Genomic DNA, 18,381 nt, shown 5'->3' with positions numbered 1-18,381 from the left:
AGCAGAATCATTTTTTTATTCTTGCTTCTTTTAGAGCAATACATCGCCAGCAAAGGAATGTCTGGAGCCAGGGAGCGCCTGCCCGCACTCAGAACTGGGTTCTCCCTCTCTGATACTTCCCTCCTGCTCCTAAAACACATGTTGAATGGATTTAGCTGTAGAATACACTATTCCAAAAAACTATAATAAGAAGAAATGTCACTCCCTTGACTAATTCCTTTAAACTATTTATTTTGAAGACTTCCATATTTTAAGTACACACAAAATGGAATACATTAAAACATAAAATAACTAAGTATCTAGGGCAAACAAGCTTATTTTGCCCTCACAAAGGTTTATGTCTCTAATAGCAAATTGCCTCTAAGTTGAAATTCTGCCTCCTTACTTTCCAAGCTACAGAATCATTTAATCTCCCTCCCAAAAATGCAAGGTAGACTGGGAAATGCGAGCAGTGTAATCATGCTGTGCATATATTTTAAGTATCTATTAAATGTATGTAGGTCATGAGGAGTTAGAGCTATGGAAACAAAAATTTCATCTTTTGAAAAATAATAATGCAGGATATGGATGATGCTGCAGTTAATTATTACTCTTAATATATTAATCAATGGCTTTTGACACTTACAGTTTTTAGAATAATAAGAATCCTATCTAAGGAGGTCAAATGTAAGTTAGAAACGCAAATAAGGACAGATCAGAAACCAAGGGAAGGCCACAGTGACTTACATGGGAAGCCGATAACACTATTTGTTCAATGTTTAGAACTAATTTTATTTTCTTAACTTTAGTGTTTGCTTTTTAAGTTAGGAAAACAAAAGAAGCAATTAGTAGCAAAAAGAAAAAAACAGTTTTAAGAAGTGACTTGAAAGACAGCAAAACTGTTTACTGCTAAGAGGGGATGTTGATATTTCAATCAATAAGCTAAATATAAAATAGCAGTAAGAAAAATGAACCGGACAAACCAGACAGATCAACAAGGCCGGAGAAGCGAACACACTGAATTTCTGTATTTAGGGAGCTGGTGATTCAGTTCCCGACCAGGTGGCACAAGCTGTGTTGCTAGTTGAAAGATGCTGCTGATTACAGCATACACGGGAGCATCACCTACGACCGCTGGCCACGGGCCCGCGCGTCCCACAGCAACTTCAGAAGACAAACAGCAAAAACATCAAAAGCTCAGCTCACCGCCCCGAAACAGCACTTTCTAGTAAGTTTTGCCATCGATCTCCAGGTCAGATAGAGCAGGTGAGATGGGAGCAGAAAGTCAAACACGGACCTACAGATAAACATCGCGGCACCCACTTGCATCCCCGGCAGCCTCCCAGCCTGCAGCCATGGGGCGCTGACCCCACAGCCTTATCTGACGTCCTTTGGTAACTGCCCCAGCTACCTTTGGTAACTGCTGTCGTATTCCCCTCTCAGTGCATACGTCCCTTCATCTCTCACCGCAAATACCGCGTGCCTCATGCTGTTGCTGCTGTTGCGCTCTGCCCTTCCCTGTCCCAGACATTCCCACCTTCTGCACTGGATGCTACACGCCCCACACAACCATTTCAGCCCAGCAGGTCTTTCCAAGATAATAAAACTTTCCAAACAGAGCGTGCATTATACTACGTTCGCGGTGCACGTGAAGGGCACTTCCACGCCCACGTTTTCTCTCGGAGAATATCAAACACCACCCTGGCCAGCATCGCTGCCTATCCCACTCACATGTATCGCACCTAAAGGCACCTTTCTCCATATCTACCGCTGGACATAGGTTTGCTGCCTTCTGCAGCCCTCCAAGCCAAGAAGAATTCAAACATAACCCTCTGGAGTACATGCACTCCAGCTCCAAATGCCCAGCTGTAAAGAGGAATCAGGCAGGTCCTCCAAAAGCTCCGTGCTTCCCCCCTTCACTTGGGCCCAAGTTGACCAAGAATGTGCCTCAGACAGTGGCCAACACTAGACTGTTCAGAAAAAAAGTGCAAGGAACTCCAGATTAAGCAGGTATGGGATGCTCCGGCCCCGTGCTGACTCTTCTTCAAAAGCTGGAGAATTGCTGAAGCCTAGGGACATGACGTTTTCAATCTTTCTCTTCCTAAATTTGGTAACTTTACTAGGTAAAGCCTTGGACATTCTTACCCAGATCAAGGTCCACAAACAACCTTTTTACGAAGTTCCTTCAACCCGACCTCGACAACTTCCAGTGCCAGTGAATCCTGTGGCCCAATTATGCATTGTACAAAAAGAATCTTTGCATCTATTAGACAACTTTTAACTTAATTGAATCTCTCTCTTCTTATGTTACAACACGAAAACAGGAGCTCACGGTCTGCTTTCTCTGTCGCACTACTGTATATATTCTTTTGTCTCCCCTCTTATTCATCTCTTTTTCTCAGATAACAATCCTGGTCTTCTCAATCTTTCACCACATACTCATTTTTCTAAGCTCGCAGTCATTCTCCTGCAATGCTGGACATAGACCCAGGCTTTCTGGCTGCTGCTAAAACGCGGACAAAGTTTTGCTAAAGTAAATACACCCTGAGGGAACAGAGTGGCAGTGAGTCCTTAAGCAGGTATTTCCTGCCATTCCCCAGGCCGGTAGTCACCGAGAAAGCAGCCCTGTGTCCCTGGGAAGCACAACCAGTACCCGCACCAGTATGACACATTTGCATGCTCATGCCCAAGCAAAAGCTCCACCCTTTCTTCTACCCCAACGCAGCAGCGCACGGCTACCCCCCCTCTCTTCCCACTTTCTCAACTCCCACCTTGGCTTCCTCCTCAAAACATATCCCCCCCCCCCCGTTTTCTTTTCTCCCCTATTTCAAGCACTTTCACATAACTTTCCAATGAAGGGGTCTTTCACAAAACAAGCTCAAACATCTCAACTTCCTGCTGAAACCGTGGAAATTTCTCTCCTTCCTCTTACGCTAGATACACATCTGAAAATTGCAAAAATACCAAGAGTGCTAAATAAGTCTTACCGCAGCTCTGAACTTCATTTCTGCCTCCTTCCAGCTCCCCCAGCACTTTCAGAGACTCAGTTTAGGCTGCTGCATAAAGCAGGAGTCTGAGGACAACTTCTCTCTTCTGTCAGTTTGCTTTTTTTTTTCCTCCCTTTTTTTTTTTTTTATGACATTTTCAGTGCAGTCAGAACTCCCTCCCTCCTAGCCAGCTCCTACTGGAGCATCCCGGGGAGGGCGGTTTACAAGGGAGGGAGCGCAGCTCTCCTCCCCTCCCAAAGAGGAGAGCCAGACGCAGAGCAGGGAGGCAGGCCCAGAGAAAAGTCGTCAGCTGTCCTTTGCCGGCAGCGGAGTCCCCGCTGCCCAATGACGGGGAAAAACGGAAAGAAAAGCAATGAAAGACGCTGGAAAGCCTGGTGCAGCGCCTAACACGCAAAACCACAGCAAAAAAGACGGAAGCCATATGCTCCATTATGGCAATTTTTTGCACTGAAACAGCCCACTGCAAACAGCAGTATCAAGCGGGCTCCCCTAAGCCACTCCAAACTCACCCCAACCACAGCAAAATCTCCCATGCCTACAATTATGCTTGTAACCATTCTCTTGGCAAATACAAGGACCACAAAGAGTCTCCAGGGGTAGGAAGTAGCTTGTCTTGTCTGTCTTTGCAAGGAGTTAGCATATTTGCTCAGCATATTGCATACCAGAAACATTTTGAGATGTCCACTCTCAAGACACCCACTCTATACAGAGGTCCCTGGGGTCATTATCACAAAATGATCTGCACTCCAATGCTGGGCATGCAAGACCCTTCCTTACAGGACAGAGTCAAGAAACTGTTGTCCTAGCCTCCAGGCCTTGGAAAATTTAGCTCTCCCAGAGGCAAGGAGGGATTTGGTCTCACTTAAAAAAATAAATGGCCATAGCTACATTAAGAATGTGAAAAACCATCAGTCCCCAGAGACAGGGGCATTTTGAGAAAAATCAAAATGCGTATGTAGCTTTTGCTAGCATTAGGTGGAAAGTGAAAGGATGAATGGTAATGGACCCAAGCTGAAACGAGGGAAATTCCAATGGGATATTAGGAAATTCTTTTTTCACAAGGAGGGCAGTCAAATACTGGAACAGGGGCCCCAGGCATTGTGAAACTTCATCCTTGGAGACAGTCAAAACTGGACCAGACAAGGCCTGAGCTACCTGATCTAAGTTGGCCCTGCTTTGAAGTTGGGTTGAACGGGAGACCTCCAGAGATCCCTTCCAACCTAAATTATTCTGTGATTCTCTTAATTATTTTGCTCCTCAATGGTCTAAGCTATATATGCATCATAAGAGGACTTGCAGGCGTAGCCAATGAAGCCATGGACACGTTACAGATAGCACATGACCCTGGCCAGGGCCTAGTCAATGTGCACCACCTTTCAGGTATTTCAGGGCACGAGCAGTTCACACCCCAGCACGCAAAGCACTGTCAAGGGCGCTGGCGGTCGGACAGACCCTGGAAGGAGATGAGCCCTGAACCACGCGACCTTCCATTTCCAAGCAATGGTGACTAAAAAGTTAGTCATCCATCTGAAATGACACGTAGCAGCTAGTGAAGAAGATGGGTTTCTCTCTGCAAGTCTCACGTAGATGAACACAATCTGCACAAAGCATACTGCTACCCATTTCTCCTGTATACCACCCTCTTAACAGACCCCTCTCTTCACATGATCTGTAACGTGGGACTCTACAATTAGCCAGGACCAGGGCAATTGGCTACAACCAGATGCAGGTTGATCCTCCGCACCCAAGGCGCTGCCCCCCACGAGACAGAACACCTAACCTGCACCTGCAGCGAGGAGGTTACAAGCGTGGTGTCACACCGAGTGTAAGCTCACTACCTGAATTTTAGAGCCCACTTGCTCTAAATGCCTGCAGCTGCATATGGCACTGAGCAAACTAGAACCTGATCCAGCCTCAACCCCTAATTTTCCATGGGAGCTTTACCAAAATTAATGGGAATATAATCTTTCCTTCGGTGCGTCGTCTTCTGAAAAGAGACTACTGCAGACTTTTGCATTTGCTCAAACACTTCTGAAATTTAGGTATCACACTCAAGTCACTATCACACCGAATGTTAACTAACATCACTGGTTCATTGCCACATGCAGGTGAACAGAGGTGGCAAACTGAATAACACCCTTTCCTCACCAGTTAGCATAAGACTTTTGGAGGCTGCTGCTTCCTTTTTCTTTTCTCTCTCTCTTTTCTTTTTTCTCCCCCCAAAGGCTTCTATCATGATCATAGGATAGACAAAGAAAGCAGAAATAAACCAGCTCCCTTTCTCTAAAAGGCTCTTTGGCCCTTAGGTGTATTAGTCCCAGATATCACTGTAGGACCCCAGGTAGCACTCTGGCCTTCCTGGGTAAGGTCTACTCTACACATATCTACTCCAAACCAACATTACAACCGTCTCAGTTGTTGGAGTCCATTTAAAGCGGTCACATGTGGCAGTCATCACCCAATTTTTCCAGCACCAACAGGCGAGTTCTCTAACCAAGCCATGCCAGGAAAGCATTCCCAAGTCTTTCATGACTACTAGCACCATCTGGAGTCAGCTCCGCTTGAAGCGGGTTTTTTATTCTCCTCATCAATACACACACTTTTAAAATTCTATTGTAGCAAGGCTAAAGTCAAGCTTTACAGTAAACAGATTTAAATAGATTAAAAGCAAAATAAATAAAATAGATTTAAAGCAAAAAGCTTTAAAGTAAAGCAAGTAAAATAAAACAGGACTGTGCACAGCAACTACTCAGATAGCAGACTATTTAAAACCCAAGAAACGTGTAGCACTCTTCTCTAATTAGTCCTGACCCTAGGCCCCAGCACCGATCTTAGACACACCGCGCTGTGGAAGATGTCGTTTGTCAGAGGAAGGAGGTGCCAATGGTCACAAGGATTTGTGCTGAAGCTTGTATAACACTTCTGAAGAGCCATGGTGCCGCTTGCTCCTCTGCCCTAATTAGACTCCAGTCGGAGAAATTATTCATAGTACCTCTCAGTTCCTGTACAGCTTCAATGGGCGAGATTTTTATTCGCTTAGCATCAGCCGACTGAGGAGTTATGTGAATTATCAACGGAAGCAGCCTGAGGACACATTTCAGAGGTGGGTTTAACACAAGTCTGTTCTACAGCTTTGAAACAAATAAATGATACTCCAAGGCCCTGCTGAGTGCAGGAGCACAGGTAAGATCATAGGTAGTCTAAGTTGCATTTCCAAAACAGAGCCATGCCAGCCATTACTGAATCTCAGCAGCGAGCCCTGGGCCAGGACTTTCCAGGAGCGAGGAGAACCGCAGCCCGTCCGCTCCAGTTCTTCAGAAGGAAAACTTCAGCTCTCCATTATCATCCCTCATATCACTCTAGTTGCAGCCAAACAACACAGAGGTCAACGCAGTAATTCAGGTTACATTTTAAATTATGTATCAGCATAGAGTTTATTTTTGCATTAACAACTTCAGCTTTCCCGCAGTCTCTGCTTCCCGACAACCTCAGAGCACATCTCACTGCTGAAAATGCTGCACTAAGAGAACATACAAGAGTCCAATTTTCAGGAGTGTATTTTTACACATTTCCCGCGGCTCTTTCAGGCAGGACAATCCTTTCATTTATTTATTTAATCGGAACCTTTACTCAAAAACATTTTTTACATAGCCAAACTCTCGTTGGCGAGGAAAACATTCCTGCCTGTGGGTTAGCCAGATTAGGAGAATCTCTGGCAGGGAAGAAGAATCAGAAAGCAGAGATAGATGACAGCATTTTAATTTAAAAGATTTTGATCTTGCACTGTTAAGGTGATAAACCCATGTTCTTCCTTTCCAGCAATACAGAGTCCAGTGCTAAGGGTGGCAGGCTAGGTCTGTATCACTACTACCGGCAACCACAGGCAGAGGTATGAATCAGGTTTTCCAGGTCTCACCAGTCAGAAGTGACTCATATAAGCCTTGGATTAGAGCACTGGGACTGCTCTGCTCAGTGCTGATAAGCAGCTGATTCCCTGCATACAATTTCTCATTCAAAGCAAAAGGACTGGAAACCTTTCCTGCCAGCCCTGCTCCGACAGGCTCACGGAGCTGCGTGCGAGTCGCCAAGCTACCGCAAGCACTGGCTCGGCTGAGAAGAGAGCCCAGCCCCGTGAAGATAGCATCTGCAAACCACTGTCTTCTCCTGCACTGCACTGCACAACATATATCTGGAGGTAAAAGGTGCTGCTTTGTGAATAGCATATGCCAAAGCCACCGTGGTTCACTGATACATTATTCCAAAAGCAAAAGATGTTAAGTTCTTCTAACAATGCATATATTTTTGCTGGATTTTTAAAATATTCATTACGTCTGCCTTGCAAAAGAACTGCAAAATAACATACTTTCCATAATTAGAAAGCACTTGGCAAAGATACCATGGGAAACAAACCACCCTAAACAGGCTAGGAATTTGAGAGACTCCCTCTTACAGGTCAGAGGAAAGTCTTAACCAAAAAATACACATTTCTTCAGCCTACCAAATGCATCTTGCTCTCCATACTGTTTGACATAGAGTCAAAATACTCTACTGAGCAGAACAACATTCCAGCAAACATTTGACTGCTTGATAACTGAATAAATCAATGCCTTGCCAAAGCAGCAACATTACATATTGGAACAGGCTCAGAAACCAGGCCAAATCTCTTCCCCGTGCCATCACCTTTGTTAATGATTGTCTAGTTTCTATCCCCTCTTTGTTTTTATTGGCGCATCTCCCATTCACCCATGCAGAGAGTAGCCAGCTGTTCCCCAACGAGGAGCTAGCAAGGGGAGCCTGCGCTTAGGGCATCAGTCCCAGAGGACACAGCATTGCTGTTCAGTTATGAAACTGCAGACCTGAAAGGATTAAATCAAAAGCCCATTATATTCACCAAAAAGGTGTTTCAAGGTTGTAAAATTCCTTAATTTTATTGCAAACTTCATGACATCACTAGTTCTCGGAATCCTCCGATTCCTTGTGAAAGTGTTTTCAAGATTATGGAGAAAAGCTTGAAAATATGATAGCTGTGGCCAAAAGGGTTCAAAACCCAGAAAACACACAAGAAATATTTAAATTATTATTTCAGATTCTAATTTAATTTATCTAACCATCAATACTGGTTTTGTTTGTTTCAAGAAAGCCTTTACCAGTGAGAAGACTAAACCTCTCTTCTTCTCAAGCTCAGTCTTTCACAAGTAAGTGAGAATATTACCAAAAAAATGGAATACTACAAAAAATTCCAGGAGATGCACACCTCTCCTTGGACTTCCTACAATATCCTCACAAGTGCCATTCCCTATTTTGATATTTCCGATAGATGTTTGAAAGACCACAGATTAAAAACCACATATGCAGCACTCGTATTTAGTTATGGCTCCCGCACAAACACAATAATTCTGCGTCTATGACGCGAGTGAAAACAGAAACTGGGTTAATCTAACAAATTAAAATAATTTTCCCTTGTTGTTGCTCTCTGCTGCTTTGATGAAACAGGAATGGATGACTGGCTTTGACAGTGACCATCGGAACAAAGTCCCACTTTATAATTACCAGATGCCCTTAACACGACGGCAGGCAGCCTCACGCGCGTGGCTGTTCGCACTCAGCCTCGCTCCCCCGCGGCCGCGGGCACGGCTCCGTCGGCCGTTTTACGGGACTGCGAGGCAGGCGGCACTCCAGAGGATCGTCCAAACACTCGCTCTGAATCCGGCAGTAACTGCTGAACTAACTTCAACACGAAGGAGTCGAAAAACAACAGCCGATTCAGCCTGATTGTTTTGCCCTTGCTTTGATATAATCATTTTAAGCAGCTCCCCTGCCGAGGCCGTGGCGAGAACAAGAGGCGCTGTTAATACGAGCGGCCTGACTCAGTTCAGCTGATGTGCATTCCTCACAACTGACTTTCTAAACAGTCACTCCCAGTGGCAGGACCTACATCTTCCTTTTAAGGGGAAAAAATGTTTTCACAGGAAAAATTAAGTGTCCAAAGCCTGTGCGTATCTCAGCGCTTGCAGTGACCGATCTCTCCTCTAAACACATGTTCTTGTTGCGCACAAAACCAAAACTTCTCCCTCCTTAAGAGAAAATTGTTTATATAGTCATTAGCTTTCTACCAATAATCAAATACCGGCAGAACAGGGAAATCAAATACCGGGAAAATGCACTGTTGTAGAATTTTTCCACATAGGGCAACATGAAAGGGAGAATCAGTTTTCCAAAGCATCAGGAAAGATAATTTTCAGAGGAACACGGCTGAGAGAGAGCAGGCAGACCTCGCAGGCTGCAGACAGTGCCTTACAGCTCACGCTGGCGACTGACAGCTCCTATTCCTTCAAATTTCTCTCTACATTTCTGAAAAGAGGCTTAATATTAGAAAGGGATTGAGATTGGAAAGCATATTATAACAAAAACTTCTTGTTCCACAGATGCTAGATAAGAAAGAGTGAGCAGTGCTGCTTTCCCTGCATGCTAGATGAAGGAAACAGGATTTCCCCCTGCTACTCCCTGAACAAGATCCCAAGGAAATGTTTCTAATAATAGGAAATTACTATATAAGGCCAGATCAGCACTAAACTGTTTGCAGTCTGGAAAAGAAGAATATACAAGAGTGCTGAGGAGGGACGCAGCTGGCAGGACAGGGCTCTCGACCCATCAGGTCTCTCCAGTACCCGAACGTGCCCCTGCGCAGAGCCGGGCAGTATTTAACCTGCGACTCTTCCCTCCCGAGCACAGAGGGGCCTTTCCCGCAGCCCGAAATAGAAAACTAAATGTACAAATTAGAGCTGCTATGTCCTCTTTCTATCACGCCCCCGCTTTTCTTCAAGGGAGGAAAAAGACAGAATAGACTCCCAAAGCTACAAAATAACGCCTGCAAAGCAGGGCTGAGCACGCCGCCGATGCAGCAAGGGCCGCAGGAGACACAGCCGTGCCCGAAGGCACGATGCCGAAGGGAAGGCTCACAGCTCCCCTGCCTACCTTCCCTGCGCTGCAGATCTGCAGAGCACAACGGCTTACTGCTGCATTTTGTGAACTGGACAGCTCTCTCCCCTTCATTTTGTTTTAAACTCTAAAGATGCTGCACACATGTGAAGGGTGACAGCTAATTTTCAAAGCGTTCCCAAATAATTTTATGTATTAATGACTTATAGGTCAACAGTTTCAGCGGCAAACAGTTGCATGTAAATACAACAAGCTAAGTTTCACCAGAGCTGTCCTACTTGCTCCTGTTTAGAGTTATAAGTTTAGTAAAACATGTACATAAGAGCTATCAGTTGAATAGATGCAAAACCTTCGAGTCCAGTTAAAGACAGATTTTCCTTCATCTTATACAAATGAAAGGGAGTTCCCACAGCAAGCCTCACAAAGGCCTGGTTTGGAGACAGTGATAAAGCAAGGGAACGTCTCCCTGTGCTTCCCAGGAAGGGGTATCTTTGCATCTCTGCTTTGTCTTTGGATAAAGCCAGAAGCTCTCAGCTCCCAGCGCAGCGAAGCTTGCTGAACAAGCCCAAACTGACACAGTCCCACAACTGCCATGGAAATGAGTTCACTATATGTTCCTAGGCAGGTTTATCGCCCAGACTTCTTTTCTTGAGAGGAACAGATCTTTGAGACAGAACGTACAAATAATTTTGTATCTGCATCCCTGCAGCTTCCTGTCTTCTGCCTATAACTGCAGCTCCTGGAGAGCTCCACAGCTTCTGAGGGGCTTCGAGGCCAAATCCCACCCAAGACTGTCAAAGTATTGGCTGGTAAGGCCTCCTTGATCTGAAGCGCTCAGCTTGCCAAAGCAAAGTTAGGCCAAGAGCCTTAAAAAAGGAAGCTAAGCTTCCCTTATGGAAGGCTCATTGATGAGACGCAAAGACAGCTTTGACAGCAGAAGCGCGATCCTGCATCACAGCGTCAGCAGCTCTGCAGTCCCGACGGGAAGGTGGCGGAGATTTACAATTCCCTACGCTGCTCCTGAAGACTGCTCCAGCGCAGCCAGGCTCTCAGGTACACTCACCTCCACTTGCTCATACCTTGGCTTTGTCCCCAAGCTACGCAGCTAGAAGAGGGTGTGCAACCAAGGGTGTGTGCAGCTTTTCAGTGCACCTAGCAATTCTGTCCCAAGAGGATGTTAGGCATTTGACTTATCTTTAGGGATGTCTTAATTTCTCAAGACTTTTAAACTAGCCTTCAATTTTTGTCCAATTAAATATTTCACATTCTTGCATGCATACAGAAGGGGAAGACAAGAGGAGGCAAAAGCAGGGCTTTTCTTTCCCAGAAACAGAAAACAAAAGTTATGATTCTTAGATAAAACCTACTACAACTAGCTATTTTAGACTAAACACCTTTATGCCCTTTGCCTTATTTAACAACCACTGCATAACAATTATAAAGCAGTTCAGAGAGATGGCAGGCGCTGGAATTGCTCGTGGCCAGTAGTATCTCAAAGCTAATTAATTTCAGAAAAACAACATTTTGGGAACATAGCTCCTTGTGCATCTAATGACATGTCAGTACAAAGTCTCAGTTCTAAGTCTTGACCCTAATGCTGCTGTCTTCTCTATTTATGTCTTAGGAAGCAATCAAAAAGTTGCTTGCTCACTTTCAGAAAATCTGCTCCAAGAGAAATAAGGTGTTTGTCCTGGCCCTATAGTGAGAAGAATCATAGGTATGAGACCAGGAGTCTGGAAGCAGAGATCAACAGTCTCTACTAGTGTTATATAAGATACAAAGTCTTACCCCAGTTTCTTGGGGAATTGGCCACTGATGCAGTTGCAAGTCTTCTCCAAATACAGAAATTGTCTGACTAAAACTGCTTATATCGGAACAATAAGTTTAAGCTGCCTCATTTACTTTAGCAGCTAAAATCTGAAGTCCAGGGAAGATTATCTGAATAACAGCATTGTTAACTATGTCACTGCATATCATTTTAGAGACATCCAAATAACAGATTTAGCTACAATCTCAGATTACTTTACAGAAAACAACTAAACTCTACCTAACTGTCATATCCCCAGTCTCCCCCCTTTTTTTAGTTGTCAGCTTTCATTAATGCAGTTGTGCATCAAAACAGACCACACCCCAAACCTGACCATCTGACACTGAAAAATAGCTTAAAAAAAGGAAATCCCTCCCTCCAAAATATCCAAGCTAACTTGTTTCTTTTATCTGAAGCATTTCCTTTTGGTAAAGTCTGAATAAAGCTATTATTGAATTTCTAGTTTGTGATCAAATCCATGAACTTCTCTGCTACCCAGCCACTTGAACACACCTAGATGATACTAGGCACACCCAAGCTCATAGGAAGCATGAAAAGTAAAGGCCAAATAGATAAACTTTTCCTGAAAAGCATGAGTGAGGGGATCCCATATGGAATACATTTCCTGAAATTCTGCTTTTTTTTTGATAAAATAGCTTGTAGATGAATGATGCCCCAACCATTATTCCTGCTCCCCAGTCCTGTTAGCATAGCACCAAATTTTTTAGTATGGAATGTTTAAAATAGTATAAAGATGTATATATCAGTGTAATTTGTACCCAAGCTTAGGCAAACAGTGATACAAGCACTTTTATGTTGGTATAAAGGCATAGATTTGTTCCACATAAAGTCTATGGATTCCTTAAGGAAAAAAAAAAGCCACCAATCTGCAAGTATTCTTGGGACACTTTGTTCTGATACCAGAAGTGGGCGATATCTGGGAGAAACAACATTCCTATTATCCTTCTGGGTGTGACTCTTTTTTGATGCAAATTTAGCAGTGCCATAAGCAAACTACAAACTAGCAAGCGGAGCCAAGTTCCGGGAGCCCAGAAAAAGGGCATGTTCAACTCTTTAGATGTTCTAACAAACTGAGTAGTTCTTCATTTGATGACTTGTGAGCGTAGAGTTTACAGGCACAATTTGTACTTCCACCACTTTCCCCCCCACGTCCCAAACTAACATTGCTGGCCTAAGAAAGGCAGCTATCTTGCCACAGTGAAAAGTCAGAAGTAAGTTCTATTAAAGCTATCAGGAACACACACAGTACTGAGTTTCTTTCAAGCTCTTCTCTGTAAGGCCACAAAAAGCATTCTTCATTACTGTGATGGCAAAAAGCTCTCTACGAAAAGTTTAAGAAAAAAGAGTCAACACTAATCTGAAGTAAAACTGGGGTCATAAAACCAAAACTAGATCATAAACCCCAAATAAGAATATCCGATGATCTACAGAAATTCCAAATCATGCTAAAAGGAATGGCGTAAGCAGTTTCCAAAAGCAGAGGAGAGAAAAGTAGACACACAGTACAGACTGGCTATCTGGCAGCGTGTCAGCTTTGAGGCCTGGCAGCCAAGGGGAGCACGTGGGCAGATGATATTGCAGCTGGCTTGTGTCTGAACTGCTTCCCTTTACCCTGTCTGTTCTCTTGCTTCTGAAAAGGAGAGTAAAAGCCACCAGATGAAGGGTATTGTCTGAGGTAATCTCCTTCTGACCAGTTCAAAAGTACCCCAGAGATCCCATAGTGAATCCAAAATCCTTCATTTTGTGTGAATTGCAACCATTTTTACCCTTAAATTGGTATAACCTCAGTTAACAACAAATGGGGAATAAGGATTTCCCATCGTCTTGGCAAAAGTATGCCAGGATACCTGGAAAATACAGACATCATTTCAGAACAACATCCCACATCCACTGGCACCGTAGCACCCTTTAGCATCAGCTTGTGCTCACCAAATGATCGGAACTGTTGCTTTCCAACATTCTAAGGAATTAATTCTCCTATTGGATCAAAACTCCATTAAATCAACATTTTTATAGCAAAAGAAGAGGTAATCACATTGACGTTAAAAAAAGAAAAAAGTCATTGGCTTGCAAGGCAGTATCCCCTGAAGTACAAGAAATAACATCTCCAAGACATGTTTTCAGCTCTCTGCACACTCAGGAGGACTATGCTTTCCTGTTCACAGCACTTTCAAGATTTTCTGCATTATCGGGGACATAGATTTAATCCAAACAAAGACAAAATACACACTAAAGAATAACCAAGAGGCCTGTTCCTCTGTGGTTCCCAGGAATGCATATTCCACATCTGGATAAACATGGGCCTATGCAGCAAGTGGAAACATTCACTCCCCAGCTGTGGCCAGGTCCAAATCCCTTTTCTTTCTTTCTTTCTCTATCTCTGATTTACGTATGGTCCTGCATTGGGTGGCTGAGAAATTGCAAAAATCTTGCCGAGGCAGACAAAATAGGCGGCCATAGGCAAGCAGAGCAGTCTTCCTCTTTACAACTATCATGTCAAAGAAAACTTTCTTCTGGGCTGTGATCTTCAACTCAAATGAGAGATTGTGAAGGAATTCCCATAGCTCCTATTACTCAGGTATAAACAGTTGTTGTGACAGTTGTGGTGGTCACACCATTATCAAAAATACCAACCGCTCTGCAGCATTCTGGCCTCTACCAGAAGGTGAGGACCAGCATCTCTAAGAATCAGAGACGGGAAAGGAGAACTGTCCAGTTGTGCGGCTGCAGATAATGAGAATATTAGGAAAGGCAAGGCAGAAAAGTGAAAGGTAACTTTCTGCTTTGAGGACACCAGTGTGTAGATGGAAGTCCCTTTCACATAAGGCCACATTCTTCTAGAATTGCAGACTACATCAGTGGAATGACAGGGATTCAGAGATTTCATGGAAGCTGGGTATGCAAAATGCAAGCAGCAGCTTTAGTCCCATTGCTCAAATTCTCTATTCCAACAGCTCCCAGACACTGCCAGGACAGCATCATTTGCTATTGCAGCAACAACACGAACCCAGCCTTAGCCACTCTGCAATAATGACAGGAGACTGCAAAAAAATGAGAGCTGATACTGTGTGCATGGAAGCCCTATATTAACCCTGCTTCACTGAGGTCTGCGGGAGCTCTGCCATCAGCTTCAGTTGTGTAGACTCTCTCTGTGATGGAAAAAAAGGGTTAAACTTTTTTTAAATGCAACTGAAGAGAAAGAGAAGCAAGAAAACTTGTGGGTTTGTTTCAAAAGGAACAATCATTTGTATGGCTGAACTAGAAAAATAGAAGGACCAGGGAAGTTCATCACCGTAAATTATTGATTCGCTGCTCTCTAGGCATTGAAACTGGTAATTAAACAAATGGTAAAAAGACACTTCATCAATTATAGAGGTGCCACTTTAAATTACACTTGCTTTGAGATGAATAAAACACAGAGGTTAAATGCTATGGCTGCTTCTTCATGCCAGCTTCTCTTTCAAAATCCTCAGCTACAACCCTGGTTCCAATTCTCTTTTATTGCTGCTTCTGAGCAGCATGCTCTTTGCACATTATTTAGCCTGGTAAGAGGAAAGTGAGAGTCTTTGTTTCACCCATCTTTTTCACATAATGTCCAGAAAGCACATTCCCATGATCAGGAGAGGATTTGGAGTTGGGACTAGTGGGATCGCCTCTCTGCTTAACAGGATTAGCTACATGGCCATAAGTCAAGGCCACAGCCTCTGTGGAAACTGCCCTCCCTCAAAAAAGGAGACCAAAAAAAAAGTTTGTTGACTCACAGGCAATTGTGAAATTCAAATGTCTGTTAAGTTCTGGGCAGACATTTGATACTGGTAAGTCTTATGTTTTTCAGCAAATATATACATGTATACACCCTCCACAACCTAAAATAACACTGGCAAGCTGCTTCTGGAGAAATAGGATGACATCAGAGATACCATTTTAGTGGAAGTCATAGCACAACCACCATGACTACTCAGATTTGATTAACTTACGGTAAGTTTTTATATCAGGGTGCATGACTTATGATGTTAAGCTTAAAATTATCCCAAATGCATGTGCTAATATTATATATATGTAAAAATATAGTCACTCTCTTTCATACTCATTTTGAAACTGAAATAGCATCCAAAAAAGAGCTTGGCCTTCTTGCATTTAGTGACACAGAGACTCTATTATAGCTCACAAATAATTTCACTCCAGAGAAGCATTTACTGAAGGCCGAGATCATCAATTGAGATAGGTCAGAAAGTATAAGTGCTCCCACTGAAAGACTGCACAGGCAGCATAAGCAAACAGCTTAAAAGATACAAGGTAGGGGGGTGTGGGGGTGTGCACAGAAAAAAACCACCCCAAACCCAACAGGTGTGCACAGCTGGCATCCCTCACTGAGCAGAAGCAGCAGTGAAGCAATAGCGCTAGGAGGCAAGGACAGGAAAGCAGAAGTTGCTGGTGGAGCCAGAATGATCCTAGAAGTCAAAGGACTTGCGCTTGCCATGGCGAAATGGGGAAGGAGCGAAGGGATACCCAGGTGGGAGCTCAGTTCAGAGGGCAGAGAGAGAGGCCGAGATGACGGACCGCAGGGATACGCTGTGGAAGTCGGAGGCTGCAGAGGAATGCATTAGTGGGAGACGAAGGCTGGACTGCAGGAAAGAACAACAGCTCTTGGAGAGGGAGAAGCAACTCGAGAGACAGCTGACTCTCCCTACCGCTCCCCAGCTAACGAGGCTGAAACGCAGGGAGAGCAACCTCTCTTCGGGGCCTGGCGCCAACTGCTCTATTAACTTTTCCTTGCCTGTTCTAAGGAGAGTTACACAATGCAGGGCTTTATGCATAAGTGCTTGATGGCATCCTGTGTATACAACAGCTCCTACCAGCAGAACGGTATTTGTGGGAAATGTTAGGAAGAGTGTCTAAGAGAGATAAAGCCTCTGAGTTGCAGACGAAGCTGCCAGTCCTCATTTCCAGCTTGTCAGAGCAAGTCCTGCTTGAAGTCAGCAGGCTGGAATGAAGGGAATCTGGCATTCTTGCATGTATGTATGGCTCAGATAGTCGGGGCTGACTTTAATCATACTTTCCACAATGGGAGGGGAGTGGGAGTGGCAAAATACAGTGAGCGATGGGCATTATCTTCTATATATTCACAAATTCCTCTGATCTGACTTTGTATTTCCAGCCTGACCTCCCTTCCTGCTTCCTATAGCCCCTAGAGGGGGAGTGGAAGGGGGAGCACACAGCGCTGGAATTTGAGACAGTCCTTTACATTCTCCGGATTCCTGGTGTCTGTGATAGGCAGCACAAAGGCAGCACACGCTTGTCCAACGAGCCTACAAATTCCATGTTCTGGAGAACTACTGGGACAGCTGATGGGTCACAGGAGCAGCTACACGTAGGTATTACCCTTCCCTATGAAGCTGAGCCCCACTCCTCCAAAAGCCAACCCACTGCTGCCTCGGCTGCTCCCGCTTGCCTGCTGGGCAGTAACCTGTGTGCGTAGCACGCACACTTTCAAGCTGTTTCTTTCATTTCCTTCGGCCAGAATCTCTCTTTTCTGAGTGGAAGGAAAAAAAAATGCAATAGAGCATCTATAAAAATATGGCCTTGCACTAGCAACTGCCAAGCTTCCTTAGCTTGTTATGAAGTCTCCTTAACCAGAGCGCTAATATGGTACCTGCCTGCTACTGTGTTAACAACAGGACTTTAAAGAATTCCAGTTAAAATCACTTCTGGTTGCCTCCTACCTTTATAATGAGGCTGCAGTCTGCTAAATCAGGCGGACCTTCAATTCCATCTAGAAACAGCCTCTTGGAAGTTTCTGCTGTGGGCTGGTGTTCCCAATTCCGTTTACTCGGGTGCCACTACTGGTGGCGAGAGCAACGGCAGCCACGAACTGCACAAACCTGCACGTATGCCCAGAAAGGGCACACGTCCAGCTCCAACCTCTCGCACGAAAGGTTTTGGCAGGAAAACACATTCCTTCTCCCTTACCCTTTCTGCCTGTGTCGATCATAACGTCATGCTCAGATAGCACAACACAGTAACCTTGTGCCACTGCCCCACACTTACACCCTGCTAGAGGCCCACGGGGCCCAAAAGCTGCACGAACCTTTAGACCTGTGGAACAGCCAGGCAAAAATGGGTGTTGCTGTGTTCCCGTCTTCCCTCCATGCTAGATCTCCATTTCACTGACCCTCCCGCTGATGGGCATCTACCTCCTGGCAGAAACTGCAATGCTCCGGAAAGCGGCAGAGATCTCCCTGCTCCAGAGAGGGCAAAGTGATGCCCGTGCCCAGCTGGTGTCCTCTGCTTGGGCCACGCTCCCCACTGTGACCCCGGCCACTCCAGGTGCTGCTTAGGCGAGTGGCAGTGCCAACACGATTTTCTCCTGGCTCAGTGTCCAAGCAAATCACACCTGGCTGCCTGCAGCAGCATTCATCATCAGCGCTCTCCTCCTGGCCCGATACCACGCTAACAGCAAGGCAGGTCCTCCATGGGCAGAGGGCTACGGCACTGCTCTAGGTAGTATCACAGTTTGGGAGTCCCCATTACAGGAAACAGAGTTGGGATAGTCTATTTGTATATCTTAATAAAGCCAACATTTAAAAGACAACTAATTATCATTTCTGCTCCAAACGGCTGGCCTGG

General features: G+C 44.7%; 1 protein-coding gene across 5 annotated transcripts in view; it reads right to left on the bottom strand.

The window, feature by feature from the left end:
* The window catches only part of MYO1C (myosin IC), a 59,222-nt gene that overhangs the window by 29,011 nt on the left and 11,830 nt on the right, over positions 1-18,381 (bottom strand). Inside the window, exon 1 of one of the 5 annotated variants that reach the window (XM_026105618.2) lies at positions 2,967-3,237. The exons of 2 other annotated variants lie outside the window; for them this stretch is intronic. In XM_026105618.2, the coding sequence (XP_025961403.1) occupies positions 2,967-2,984 (18 nt within the window). In that variant the 5' untranslated portion in view covers positions 2,985-3,237. Of the gene's footprint in view, positions 1-1,446; positions 1,483-2,124; positions 2,641-2,966; positions 3,238-18,381 lie in introns of those variants that run through there. 2 more of the 5 variants (XM_064523322.1, XM_064523321.1) reach the window with 2 other exon arrangements.

This window comes from Dromaius novaehollandiae, chromosome 19 (genome assembly GCF_036370855.1).
Source record: "Dromaius novaehollandiae isolate bDroNov1 chromosome 19, bDroNov1.hap1, whole genome shotgun sequence".
NCBI classification, from domain to species: Eukaryota; Metazoa; Chordata; class Aves; order Casuariiformes; family Dromaiidae; genus Dromaius; species Dromaius novaehollandiae.
This window is presented reverse-complemented; position numbering and strand designations above follow the sequence as displayed.